The sequence below is a fragment of the Henckelia pumila genome, chromosome 4 (genome assembly GCF_033568475.1).
Source record: "Henckelia pumila isolate YLH828 chromosome 4, ASM3356847v2, whole genome shotgun sequence".
Lineage (NCBI taxonomy): Eukaryota > Viridiplantae > Streptophyta > Magnoliopsida > Lamiales > Gesneriaceae > Henckelia > Henckelia pumila.
The window spans coordinates 154,806,099-154,818,752 of record NC_133123.1 but is presented as its reverse complement, the minus strand read 5'-3'; the positions used below and the strand labels follow the sequence as shown (position 1 = coordinate 154,818,752).

Below are 12,654 nucleotides of genomic sequence, written 5' to 3'. Positions count from 1 at the left end.
TGATATTTGTGGGCCAATTCATCCACCATGTGGACCATTTCGATATTTTATGGTATTGATCGATGACTCTAGCAGATGGTCACATGTATGCTTATTGTCAACTCGAAATGTGGCATTTGCAAGATTAATGACTCAAATAATAAAATTGCGGAATCAATTTCCCGATTGTACAATCAAAAAAATAAGACTTGATGATGCTGGAGAATTTACTTTTCAAACTTTCAATGACTATTGTATGTCAATGGGAATTACTGTTGAACATCATGTTGCTCATGTTCATACACATAATGGATTAGCTGAATCATTGATTAAACGTCTACAACTGATTGCTAGACCAATGATTATGAAAACAAAACTTCCTATTTCTATATGGGGACATGCAATTTTACATGTTGCGGCATTAATTCGCATCAGACCAAGTGCATATCATAAATTCTCCTCATTGCAGCTTGCATTTGGTAAAGAACCAAATATTTCTCATCTGAGAATTTTTGAATGTATGATGTATGTGCCTATTGCACCACCTCAACGATAAAAAATGGGTCCTCAAAGAAAAATCGGTATTTATATCGGTTATGATAGCCCATCAATCATTCGATATCTTGAGCCTCAGACAGGCGATATGTTTACAGCACGCTCTGCTGATTGTTATTTTAATGAAGAAATATTCCCAATGTTAGGGGGAGAAAAGAAACACGTCGAAAAAGAAATCACATGGTATGTACCATCATTGTTACATTTGGATTCAAGGACCAAACAATGTGAGAAAGATGTACAACAAATTGTGCACTTGAAAAGAATTGCAAATCAAATGCCAGATGCATTTGCAGACACAAAAGAGGTAACAAAATCATATATACATGCTGTAAATGCCTCTGCTCGAATTGAAATTCCAAAAAAACAAATTGAAGACACTCATGATGTCATAAAACACTTGAAGCGTGGAAGGCCAGTCGGTTTCAAGGATAAAAATCCTCGAAAAAAAAGGCATAGAGAAACACGATGATCATAAAATAGAAAATGGTGTTCTAGAAGAAACACCTGATGATAAAAATGTTCTGTCAGAACCACAGAGTGACGAGAATCGTGAAATCTCTATCAATTATATTAATACTGAAAAAATATGAAACCAAAAAGATATAGAAGATATTGATGAGATATTTTCTTATAATGTGGCTTGTGACATCATAAATGAAAATGAGGATCATGAACCAAAATCTTTTGGTGAATGTAAAACTCGTCATGATTGAGCCAAATGGAAAGATGTCATCCAGGTTGAATTGGATTCGCTAAATAAATGTAATGTTTTTGGACCTATAGTCCTCACACCTAAAGGTATAAAACATGTTGGATACAAACGAGTTTTTATTCGAAAGAGAAATGAGAAAAATGAAATAAACAGATATAAAGATAGACTTGTTGCACAAGATTTTTCTCAAAGGCCTGAAATTGATTATGAATAAACGTATTCTCCTGTTATGGATGCAATTACGTTTCGATATTTGATTAGTTTGGCAGTATCTGAAAATTTGGATATGTGTCTTATGAATGTTGTTACAGCTTACTTATACGGATCACTTGATAGTGATATATACATAAAAATCCTTGAAGGATTTAAGATGTCTGAAGCACAAAGTTCAAAACCCAGAGAATTTTATTATGTAAAATTGCAAAGATCATTATATGGGTTGAAGCAATCCGGCCGAATGTGGTATAATCGGCCAAGTGAGCACTTGATGAAAAAGGAATATGTAAATGATCCAATATGCCATTGTATTTTTATCAAGAAAACAACATCCGGATGTGTAATTATTGCTGTATATGTTGATAATTTAAACATCATTGGAACGAATAAATAAATTCAAAAAGTTATGACGTACTTGAAGGAAGAATTCGAAATGAAGGATCTTGAAAAACCAAGTACTGTATGGGTTTGCAAATTGAACAAAAAGAATGTGAAATTTTTGTTCACCAGACAAATTATACAGAAAATATCCTTAAATATTTTAATATGGATAAATCAAATCCATTACGTACTCAAATGGTTGTAAGATCATTAAACATAGAAAAGGATCCATTCCGTCCATGTGAAGATGATGAAGTTATTCTTGGTCCAGAAGTACCATATCTAAGTGTCATTGGTGCCCTTATGTATCTTGCAAATTGCACAAGACCTGATATATCTTTTGCTGTAAATTTATTGGCAAGATTCAGTTCATATCCAACAAAGAGGAACTGAAATGAAATTAAACATATATTCCGTTATCTACGAGGAACGATAGATTTGTGATTTTTGTACTCAAAAGACACCAATCAAAGTATCATTGGTTATGCTGATGCTGGATATTTATCTAATCCACATAAGACACGTTCCCAAACCGGATATGTATTTACTCGTGGAGGCACAGTAATTTCTTGGCGTTCACAGAAACAACACTCGTAATAACTTCATCAAATCACGCCGAGATTATTGCGCTACATGAAGTAAGTCGTGAATGTGTTTGACTAAAATCAATAACACAACATATCCAAACTTCTTGTGGATTATCAGTATACAAGAATCTTGTGACGTTGTATGAAGATAATGCTGCATGTATTGCTCAAATGAAAGAAGAATACATCAAAAATGACAGAACCAAACATATCCCCCAAAGTTCTTTGCCTACACTCAAGAGCTTGAGAAGAATAAAGATATTGATATCTGTTACATTCAATCAAGTGAGAACTCATTAGATCTCTTCACAAAGACGCTTCCTACGGCAATATTCAGAAAACATATATATAATATTGAGATGCGAAATCTACTACATATGTGAAGAATCGATCGTATTAACATGAGGGGAGTTTACGTGGCTGCACTCTTTTTTCCTTGCTATGATTTTTATCCCACTGAGTTTTTCCTAGTAAGGTTTTTAACGAGACAGTATAAAAAACACGTACTATCACGATCATCATCACAAGGGGGAGTATTGAGAATTAAATATTTAAATTAGGTTGAAAATTATTTTGTGATGGTGATGTGATGATATTTTAATTTTTGATTATGTAATTGATGACATATTTGTTTTTGGACAATTCTCAATTGATGATCTATAAATTAACCTCAATATTTGAATTGAAATACACACAAGTTTAGAGAGAAGAAATTTATTAGTGTTTGGTTTGATATATTTGAGTTTTAAAATTTTTACTTTTTCACAATAAATTAAATATTTTTTTTGAGAGGATTTAAATTAAATATTTAATAATACAAGTTAATGATAATAATAGTATCGGTTATGGATCTGGTTTCAAAAAAATAAAAATAGTATCGGTTATGTTATGTAAGGAAAAAAGTCAAATAAACAAGAAAATAAATGGATAAAAGATTCTACCCTCGCAGCCGCCGTTACCTCCCGATTCATAAAAAGGCCAGCCACCTACTACGCCGTGTGCCAAGCCAAGGTAGAGTCTTTCTCTAATTAATATTACACCAACTTTATACAGATAATAATAAAAAAAAAAACATGAACCCGATTGCTTTAGTTTGAACTTTGGTTTTTGAAATGTCTTGAAATTTGATTTTTGTCCGGAATTTGAGCTGTTCCATTCTTGGGTTTGCTTTGTGATTCTTTCATCTTTCCTTCCATTATATGTTATACTTTGCTCGAGCCCTTAAAGTCGGTTCTCTTTTTCCTGTTGGATGGAGTAACATCCAAATTTCCACCTCTAGGCTCTAGTATTCTCATTTTACTGATTTTAGCTTCCGTTGTATAAATAATTGTAATGATTGAGTTTGTTCTTGCTTTTAGTTTCAGATTTCTAAGTTTGGTTTCTGTTGTGAGGCGTTAAGGAGTGAGTCTGCAGAAGATAGATGCTACAACAGATACCAGCCTTTTCTTTCTCTCCATGGATCCCACTAAACAAGGGTAAACCATTCACCATATTTCTAAGTTTTTGGTTACTGAATTGGATTTCAAACTTGTCTGTACTTTGATGTGCATCTCTGTATATAAGAATGTGTGTAAAAATGGGCGTGTGCGTATGTCCAAGTGAATTGTTTACAGAAATCGAGCTTTTAAACGAATGTGACTCCTGCTCAATTGATGTTATCTTTTTCTTTCAGGTTCTTCACTTAGGTTGGTGAAATTTAAGTTGTCTCAGTTTCCTGTACCAATGTCATGTTTCCATGGGCTAAAGGTGATTGCATACATTCAAGTCACGTTCTTCGATTTGTTTTTATGCATATAAAGTGCATTCTTGATTGGTAACTGAAGAACAAATTTTGCTCGGCTTGTTGGTGTGCTTTCGAGAATCATAGGTTGAGTAGTGTAGAAAACTTAAGCCGCAGGTGATTTTGAATGTGGAATGCCAAGATTTCACAGTTTAGCACCATTATTTGCAATTTGCTCCTGCTCTTCTCATAGTGATATTCAAGGAGTAGAATGCTTCATCCAAGTACGAGGTTCGAGTTCCTGTTCAATCCCTTATACCTCTTGCTGGTTAAAAACTCCGTACTTGAAGCATTTTGACTGAAATTACATTTAGAATTCCATAACCATTCGAGATCGCCAGATTCATGCGAAATTAAGATTAGAACATGATAGTACTGGATAAATGGGCAGTTAGAGAAAACAAGGGAGGTCATTGAACTTACCACTTGCCACACCCCCTCTCTTTTTTTTTTTTCTTATAATTGCTGCCTGTGTACTGTTTTGCTCAATTAGTTGTTTCTGCTGTTATAATAATATTTTGCTAGCAGGATTTGCAGACTGATGGGCAGAATACGGAAATGCTCCCAGTTCGAGGTTTCAAGTGGCGATTGGTTATTGCTTATGATGGCACCCGTTTTTCAGGTTTGTGCTTATGTTGTTTTCCTCATCTCTGTTTAAAATATTTTTCCAAATTCTGCTGAATATGGGTGTTTGATACAATATTGTTTTCTAACTTGCATTCTTATCATGTTCCTCCCTAAAGATTTATCAAGTTTTGCGGTTCACAAACTTTTGAATTTTAGTCTGTTAAGTTGATTCCAGTATGTAATTATATTTGAGGGTGCCGATTGTATGTAGGGTGGCAATACCAGCAATCAACGCCGACGGTTCAATGTATTGTTGAAGAAGCTTTGACTCAAATTACAACATTAGGACGGGAAGAACTTCAGTTAGTTGGTGCGAGTCGAACAGATGCAGGAGTTCATGCCTGGTGCCAGGTATGTTTATTTACATCGGCACTCATGAGTCATGAGTTTTGAAATAATTATAGAAGCCCACAAAGAAATTATTATTTACCAAGAAACGCAATCTTAAAATTTGGCTATCCAGTGTTCCTTGAAATAAGCCAAACATCGAAAGTGTTGATGTGAAATACTGATTTTGAGCTCTAACAAATATGTGACTGTGGAATCACTGGAAAAAGATAAATTTCATGAAAAATGTTGTATTTTAGGTGGCGCACTTCATTACGCCATTCAACTATGACGAGTTGGAAAGCGTTCACAGAGCACTAAATGGTCTTCTTCCCTCTGATATCAGAATCAGAGAGATCAGCTCCGCGGTGCAAGAATTTCATGCTCGTTTTTCAGTTAAGAGCAAGATTTATCATTACAAAATTTACAATGACACCATCATGGACCCATTTCTCAGGCACTATGCTTACCATAGTGTTTATAAACTCGATACAGCTGCCATGAGGGATGCTGCAAAGCATTTTGTGGGAACTCACGACTTCTCTGCATTTTCCAATACATCACACAATGATAGGACGCCGAATCCAGTGAAGAATATCTTCTGTTTTAATGTGAATGAAATGGTACTTCTTAAATAGAATAAAATTTAATTCCCTTTTTCTTTACGATTATGAAGCTCTGATTTTGATACAAATGAAGACTATCAAACTCAATGTAATGATTTATTTAGCTCAATACTTTACTGTCTTTGTGTCCAGCTTTGGAGACGGGGCTCTCATCTTTTATAACATATATAAATGCTTTTATAAACCGGATGAACTTATGCAATACCATGAAATCTTCTGTGTTTTATTAAGAATCACTAAACTTGAATTTAACAAATCTCTCTTGTGTAGGGACCTCTTTTGCAAGCAGAAATTGAAGGATCTGGTTTTTTATATAGGCAAGTTCGGAATATGGTATGTATTTGACCTTTCATCCCTATTTTCCTCTCTAGAATTCATCTCAAAACCAATGGACGAATTTCATCATGAACCTGTGACTCCGTTCGATTTTTCGTGTAAGTGGTAATGCTCGTTTTTGCACCTATGTTCATAGGTTGCATTGTTGCTTCAAGTTGGGAGAGAAGCCGCTTCCCCTGACATAGTTCCCAAGATTTTGGCATCCCGTGACCGAAAAGAACTTGCGAAGCACGCGTTTTTCGTTCCTCCTCATGGTCTGCGTCTCATGGATATCAAGTACAATGAAGAACATCTCCATCTTCCCCCGGATGGCCCCCCAACAAGTTTTGGCAGGCATCATAGTATCAGGAAATGTAAGCTCTCATGTTATTGATCATTTCATTTGGATTTTATTTGATATATACAGGGAAAAGGTTAGCTTATCTCCGGTTGTTTCTTCTGTCGTCCATTAATTTAATTTAATTTAATTAAATTATTGTTATTTTTAGAGAATCTAATGTGATTTATGAAAAATATTTGAATTCTTTTTTCTGATTAAAGCACACATATGTAACCAATTACAAACAAATATTTTAATATAGACTAATGTCCATATTTTTTGTTGTTGTATGTAAGTATAAAAAGTGGAATGTAAATAACTTACGTAATGTTTCAATATATGGAATCTTTAATTGTCGTGGAATGTGTTTTATATAATAAAAAATGGAGCATAAATTTTGTGTCAATCATCTCTCATAAGATTATAAATCACAGCGGAAGAAAATTTAAATTTTGTGGGTCGATTCGGTTAATACATGTAGTAGAATGCAACATTTTAATTCAAACTATAATATATTACACAATATGTTTTTGAAATAAAAAAAGTAATATTTTTTATCCAAATAAGCATAACACAATATTTTTTGCAATAAAAAATAATAATTTAAACATGTAAAATAGCGCATTTAGAAAGTTTATTTTTGTAATTTTTAAAAAGTTTTATTTGATGATACCTGTCCATAGATAGATCGTGTGTAAAACAATAGCAAGTAGCAACTATTATTTTTCATTTTGATAATTATACATATTTCGGTTTCGTACACATGGCAAACAACTCAAGTCTAAACTGAATTTAAATATGACCCCAAATGAAAAAAAAAAAAAGAAGAAGAAATAATTTGGGTGGGTCGGGTTGCAAATGAATTGAGTTTGTTTGTGGGTATTTCGAGCCGCTCAATAAATATTTTGTTGGTATTTAAAATTACCAAGTTTGAAAATGAATTTTAGTCTAAATTATTTTGTTCCATAATTTGTAAGTCGTTTACAAAACTAAATTTGATATTTTATTTTATTTTTGTAGAAAATTTTTTACAAAACGTAATATTACATTTTCAAGTAGTTTGGAAATACACTTGAATATTTTGAATCAAATTCAAACGTATATCTTTGATTGAACCTGATTCGAACAAAACGAATTAAAAATTTTAAACTTCAAATTACACTCGAGCTCGAATATGTATAATTTGAGTCGAATTTGAACCTTGAGATTTTTTTTTTACATTCGATTTGACTCGATTCGTTTTGACCTGAGTAAGAACATTAGCTTATTAATTCATAATTAGGTATAATATATTAAATGAAAAATAAAATGAAATATTATATTTAATCGAAGGGTAATTCCGTAAATGAATACCCGGGTACCATAAAACCTAGGTTTTATTTATTTGCCTCCCCCATAAGAGAAGTGAGGAACCCTTGCCCTGCGCCAGCCTCTGCAGATCAATTGGCATCTGGTAACATGAATTCTTCCATTTTTCGCTTCAAGACATGAATTCGATTCATTTTTTCTTAGATACTTTTGTCTGGATTGTTGGAGCTTGCTGACCAGATTTCTGATTTTTTTAAATTCTTTTTATGCATATATTTCTGTTTTATTTGATTTATTCTGTTGGATACTTTTGATTCTTGATATGTTAGTGTAATGGATTTGAAGCTTTCTTTTCTGTTTGTTGATTGATGTCAGTGGGATGGTGAATATCATAACCAGGATGCGCAAGTCGTTTTTTTTTGTTTAAGTTTTCCCTGTCTTTTTATTTTCTGGGCTTTAGTGGGTTTGAAATGTTTGATCTATTTTGTTAATCTGAAACATTAGACGTTGAGGTTTTGAGTGAGTTTGATCTAAACGACGTCTTAGTGGTTGTAAGGATCTATGCTGATGAATCATTTGAACGTTTTACAGACTTGTTGATAAGCTAAGATGGTGAGAGTTAGCGTGCTGAATGATGCCCTTAAGAGCATGTACAATGCGGAGAAGCTTGGGAAGCGCCAAGTGATGATAAGGCCGTCCTCTAAAGTTATCATCAAGTTTCTTCTGGTGATGCATAGGCATGGTACGCCGGATATTGTATTGACACGTGTTTTCAACGATGACTTGATGTTTTTGAGTGATATCTTCATGTTCTTTTTTTAATCTTTTTGATGGGTCTACACAGGATACATTGGGGAGTTTGAATATGTGGATGATCACCGCTCTGGTAAAATTGTGGTTGAACTCAACGGAAGGTTGAATAAATGTGGTGTGATCAGTCCTCGCTTTGACGTTGGTGTCAAGGAAATTGAGGGGTGGACTGCAAGGTTGCTTCCTTCCAGACAGGTAAATCTTGAAGCGCTAGTTTTTTTTTTTTTTTTTTTTTTCTAACTACTGGGAATTGAATAACCAGTTGAGTCACCTACAATGCAAATCAATCTGACTTGTTAGTTGCAAATTTTATATGGCTGGTACTCAGCCATTTCTATCTGTGGTGGCTTGCCTGGTTTTGTTGATGTTGACATTTTATAGTCCTGGAATATATGTGCCTGCATTTTATGGTCTAATATTGAAAGTTCAACCTGTCGATTTAATTTTTGCATGCTGAATATTGGACAGAGAAGTTGTAATTGATATGGTCTTCCATCTCCTTAGTATTATCCTCACGAACAAATGGGAAACAGATATTTAACTATTTACTCCATGTAGTACGGGGTCTGTAACGTAGACATGATCCTATAACACCTTTTGACAAGGGACATAAAGACAGCTTTGCATTCATGCCTGTTTTGATTTGAGTCTTTCTCTCATGTTTCTTGCATTACGTTGAATTGGAGGTTTTACCTGTTTCAGAATATTTATGAGTACAAATTAAATGCCATACATTGGTTCCAGGCATATATTTGCTACACAAGCTATACCTTTGGGGTGAAAAAGTTTGCATAAAAATCTTTTCACACTTGTGAGCTTGGCTATGTGGTCATTACATCCTTCTTTAGGAGTTAGGACTCTTGATGAAAGGTGTTAGGGCAAAGATTTTCTGATTTCAGTCTTTGCCACAACATAAATATGTTTGCTTCTCATGCACTTGCAGTTCGGCTATATCGTGCTGACCACATCTGCTGGCATCATGGACCACGAAGAGGCCAGGAGGAAAAACGTCGGTGGGAAAGTTCTTGGCTTCTTTTATTAAGCTTAGCTTCTTTAGAGATCAAGCTTGATTCCTTTTTTCTATGAGATTTTGATGTGATTTTGAACTTATTTGGTGTTGAGATGTTCTTATGCTTGATATTGTGGTTTTGTTAAAGTGCAATTAGAGATTGTATCCTTTGGGATCTCATCATCATAGTAGCTGTTTGTTTCGCAGTACGGGGCTAGTTATTCGGTATATCTATATTGGTTGCGGAGCCCTACTTGGAAAAATGAATGAAGGTGATTTAAGAGTTTATTATATATCTTTTCGTTTATATCATGCGACCTGTATATTTATGGCCTATATATGTACGTGTGGTTGCTCACATGACACGTATATATAGATGACTAAAGACTCGAAACAATGATTTACACAACAAAAGTTTACCTGGATAATTACATACACGAATTCTGAGCTTCATGTACCCTATAAATATAAGATATTACATACTAGGCACTTTTCCAGATTGGCATGTATATGACACTTGATTCAATTAATTACTCATGCAATAATGGACTTCGCCCATTGCTTTGCAATACTTCATTGCAATTTATAGTACTCAGTTGAGTCTCAGTTAATTAGTATCATGGATTTTCCCGAACAATTATAACCAAATGTTGGAGTCCATGTTAAAGGATTGCTCCGGCGGTGGCTGGTCATCACCAAGTACCCTAGATGAAGATGAACCCATGCCAAAGTTGACCCCGAAATCATTCCCAAACGGAGAACTCGACCCTTGTGGCATGAGAGTGTAGCCATCCGTAGCACCCGTGGCAGCTCCTATGGTGTGGCCGTGGCCGGCCCTGAGTTGTAATGCAGTGAGAAGCAAAGAATTCATGGAAAGATTAGTGCTCAACAATGGCCAATTGGTTAGTGATTGCAAAGAATTTGCAGCAGCTCCCCAGTTGGTGATACTGTCGTCGTAGTTTCGCGGGGCGAAATTTGTTGATGCAGAAACGATAGGCATAGTGTTACTGAAACTTTGGAAATATTCCAAGTCTTGTAGCTCGTTCACCATTGCGTTGGTGTCGGAGGGGGATTCTTGGGACTGTGGTGAAGAAGCTGTTTGCTGAGGTTTCTTCACTATCAAACTCTTTTGGAAAACTCTACAAACCACCCACTCCTCCTGTTTAATACAACAAATAAACACATTCACGTATGTGTGTGTGTATATATATTTACTATTATAATAATATATATAATTATATAATTCACCTATATTAAAGTATGCTAAAAATTCTTGAATGAGTTAAATAAAGATCAAATAAATTTTTATAAAAAAAAATTGCTCTTTCAATCTGTACGGAAAAACAAACGTACACACACGCATATATAATATATATATATATATATAGATGGATGAAGTATAACTATGTATCTCTTATATGGTCAAAAGAAAGAAAAAGAATAAGCATATGTCTCTTATATAACTAAAGTTGGTATCATTATATATTTTTTGAGAATGTCTCATTTGAGGCAATGTCACGAATCTATGTCCGTAAGAATCAACTCATATCTATAATAAAAAAAATATTTCTTTTGACATAAAAAAAATATTTTTTCATAAACATAGACTTATTTTTATTTAATATTAGATTTTAAATATTATAAAAAAACTCCAACATGGCAAATTCACTGATATCATATCTATCTCGTTGCTTGTCCCATTTTATCCAAGTCCGAATAACCATATCACAGTATATAATTTTGAAATTTAAAATATTTAAAACAATTTTACACAAAAATTACTTTAAAAAAAAAACAATCACTGATTTGTGCATGTGAAAGAGGTACTAATTAAATAAATATAATTTACCTTGGTTGGTTTGAGGGCATGCTTGGATTCAAGGCGATATTCATGCATAACCCAATTGGTTTTCTCACCCTTTGGAGCTCTGCCTCTGTAGAAAACTAGGGTTTTCTTCATGCCGACCAACGCCCCGTCCCCGCCCCGGAAAATCTCCTTATCTTTACCTGTTGTTTTCCAGTATCCAGCTTCTGTTGCTCGGTTCGTCCTCAGACCGGTTGGGTATTTTCGGTCTCTTAGGCTGAAGAAATACCATTCCTTCTCTCCCATGGAAGCTTTGGCTGCAGACATTTTTCACTCACATTATAAATTAGTTATCTCAAGCCTAAAATATAGTTTTATAAATTTGTACATTATAAAATGTTACAATTTGGTATGATATTTAATAAATTTAATGATAAATTGTCTTTTAATAATTGAACATTACTAGAATAACAAATTCTTTTTTTTTTTTGGGAAAAATAACTGCATATATATGTTAAGAATTTCCAATGTTCAAACTTTTATATATAGACAATAAAAAAAAGTTCAGAAAAAGTTTAAATGATATGAAAACATACAATCTTTAAATATATGAATATAATATATTGTAAAGAAAATTTGTAGAGGAAATAAACATAGTGTAATTTTATGTTTGAAAAAAAAAAGGATTTAATTTAATTCCTATATATTTTTCCAGGAAAATAACAAAATATAATATCCGAAAAAAATTATATTTGGATACTCAAAATACATTTAATTTTTTTATGACGTGGGTACTGTGTGACACTGGGTAAAGGACTAATGCAATAGTTGAACGAACTTCACCTACCCTACCAACTCGATCGCCACCGTACTTAAATCATATCTTTTTTATAATTTAAGAATTTTTTTTCTTAATGTTAGATTACCATAATATACTCATACTCAGAAACATATATCCTCCTTTTTCATACGCTGTTAATTTACGATTATCATTGTTATTATCGACTTTATTTCATTAAACTTCAATCAAGGAAACAAGAAATTAATCAATAAATTCCCATATGTTCATTAAAAAGCTAAGATATACTATAACAGTACGTACCTGGGAGATCCCATGGCTCACACTTGTTAAAATCAACATCAGCAATAGCCCTGGTGGCGAAATCGAAATCGGAGACCTTGTTGCTCAGATAATATGTGATGAGTTCTTCGTCCGTTGGATGGAACCGGAATCCCGGAGGAAGATTTTTTTCCTCCATTGATCCTTTCTCAGTT

The 12,654-nt window shown here is 33.7% G+C and overlaps 3 protein-coding genes across 5 annotated transcripts; 2 read left to right on the top strand and 1 right to left on the bottom strand.

Moving 5' to 3' along the window:
- Positions 1-3,355: 3,355 nt before the first annotated feature.
- Positions 3,356-6,551, top strand: LOC140864933 (uncharacterized). Of its 3 annotated transcripts, none has more exons than XM_073269357.1 (8): positions 3,356-3,444; positions 3,792-3,908; positions 4,106-4,179; positions 4,742-4,835; positions 5,052-5,191; positions 5,428-5,790; positions 6,064-6,126; positions 6,266-6,551. In XM_073269357.1, the coding sequence occupies exons 2-8, from the start codon at positions 3,854-3,856 to the stop codon at positions 6,500-6,502; spliced, it is 1,026 nt and encodes a 341-aa protein (XP_073125458.1). In that variant the 5' UTR covers positions 3,356-3,444; positions 3,792-3,853; the 3' UTR covers positions 6,503-6,551. The 3 variants fall into 3 exon arrangements, with proteins under 3 accessions (XP_073125458.1, XP_073125459.1, XP_073125457.1); XM_073269356.1 differs by lacking the exon at positions 3,356-3,444 and adding an exon at positions 3,484-3,659; XM_073269358.1 differs by lacking the exon at positions 3,356-3,444 and having other exon boundaries at positions 3,483-3,908; positions 4,751-4,835.
- Positions 6,552-7,805: 1,254 nt separating this feature from the next.
- Positions 7,806-9,868, top strand: LOC140864096 (small ribosomal subunit protein uS8z/uS8w). Its single transcript, XM_073268020.1, has 4 exons — positions 7,806-7,901; positions 8,348-8,498; positions 8,601-8,761; positions 9,510-9,868. Exons 2-4 carry the CDS (start codon positions 8,366-8,368, stop codon positions 9,606-9,608), a joined length of 393 nt encoding a protein of 130 aa, XP_073124121.1. The 5' UTR covers positions 7,806-7,901; positions 8,348-8,365; the 3' UTR covers positions 9,609-9,868.
- A 130-nt stretch (positions 9,869-9,998) lies between these two features.
- LOC140862139 (NAC domain-containing protein 87-like) lies at positions 9,999-12,638 on the bottom strand. The gene is made up of 3 exons (XM_073265141.1): positions 12,482-12,638; positions 11,425-11,696; positions 9,999-10,734 (listed from the first exon to the last, which is right to left on the bottom strand). Exons 1-3 carry the CDS (start codon positions 12,636-12,638, stop codon positions 10,213-10,215), a joined length of 951 nt encoding a protein of 316 aa, XP_073121242.1. The 3' UTR covers positions 9,999-10,212.
- Between the last annotated feature and the right edge of the window lie 16 nt (positions 12,639-12,654).

Bases quoted from the DNA above. Each gene is read 5' to 3' on its own strand.
- LOC140864933 (XM_073269357.1), top strand. From the start codon at position 3,854: ATGCTACAACAGATACCAGCCTTTTCTTTCTCTCCATGGATCCCACTA. The intron at 3,909-4,105 runs GTAAACCATTCA...TTTTTCTTTCAG, and splicing joins ATGGATCCCACTAAACAAGG to GTTCTTCACTTAGGTTGGTG. The intron at 4,836-5,051 runs GTTTGTGCTTAT...GATTGTATGTAG, and splicing joins TGATGGCACCCGTTTTTCAG to GGTGGCAATACCAGCAATCA.
- LOC140864096 (XM_073268020.1), top strand. From the start codon at position 8,366: ATGGTGAGAGTTAGCGTGCTGAATGATGCCCTTAAGAGCATGTACAAT. The intron at 8,499-8,600 runs GTACGCCGGATA...GGGTCTACACAG, and splicing joins TCTGGTGATGCATAGGCATG to GATACATTGGGGAGTTTGAA. The intron at 8,762-9,509 runs GTAAATCTTGAA...ATGCACTTGCAG, and splicing joins GGTTGCTTCCTTCCAGACAG to TTCGGCTATATCGTGCTGAC.
- LOC140862139 (XM_073265141.1), bottom strand. From the start codon at position 12,638: ATGGAGGAAAAAAATCTTCCTCCGGGATTCCGGTTCCATCCAACGGAC. The intron at 11,697-12,481 runs GTACGTACTGTT...AAATGTCTGCAG, and splicing joins TGAGCCATGGGATCTCCCAG to CCAAAGCTTCCATGGGAGAG. The intron at 10,735-11,424 runs GTAAATTATATT...TGTATTAAACAG, and splicing joins ATGCCCTCAAACCAACCAAG to GAGGAGTGGGTGGTTTGTAG.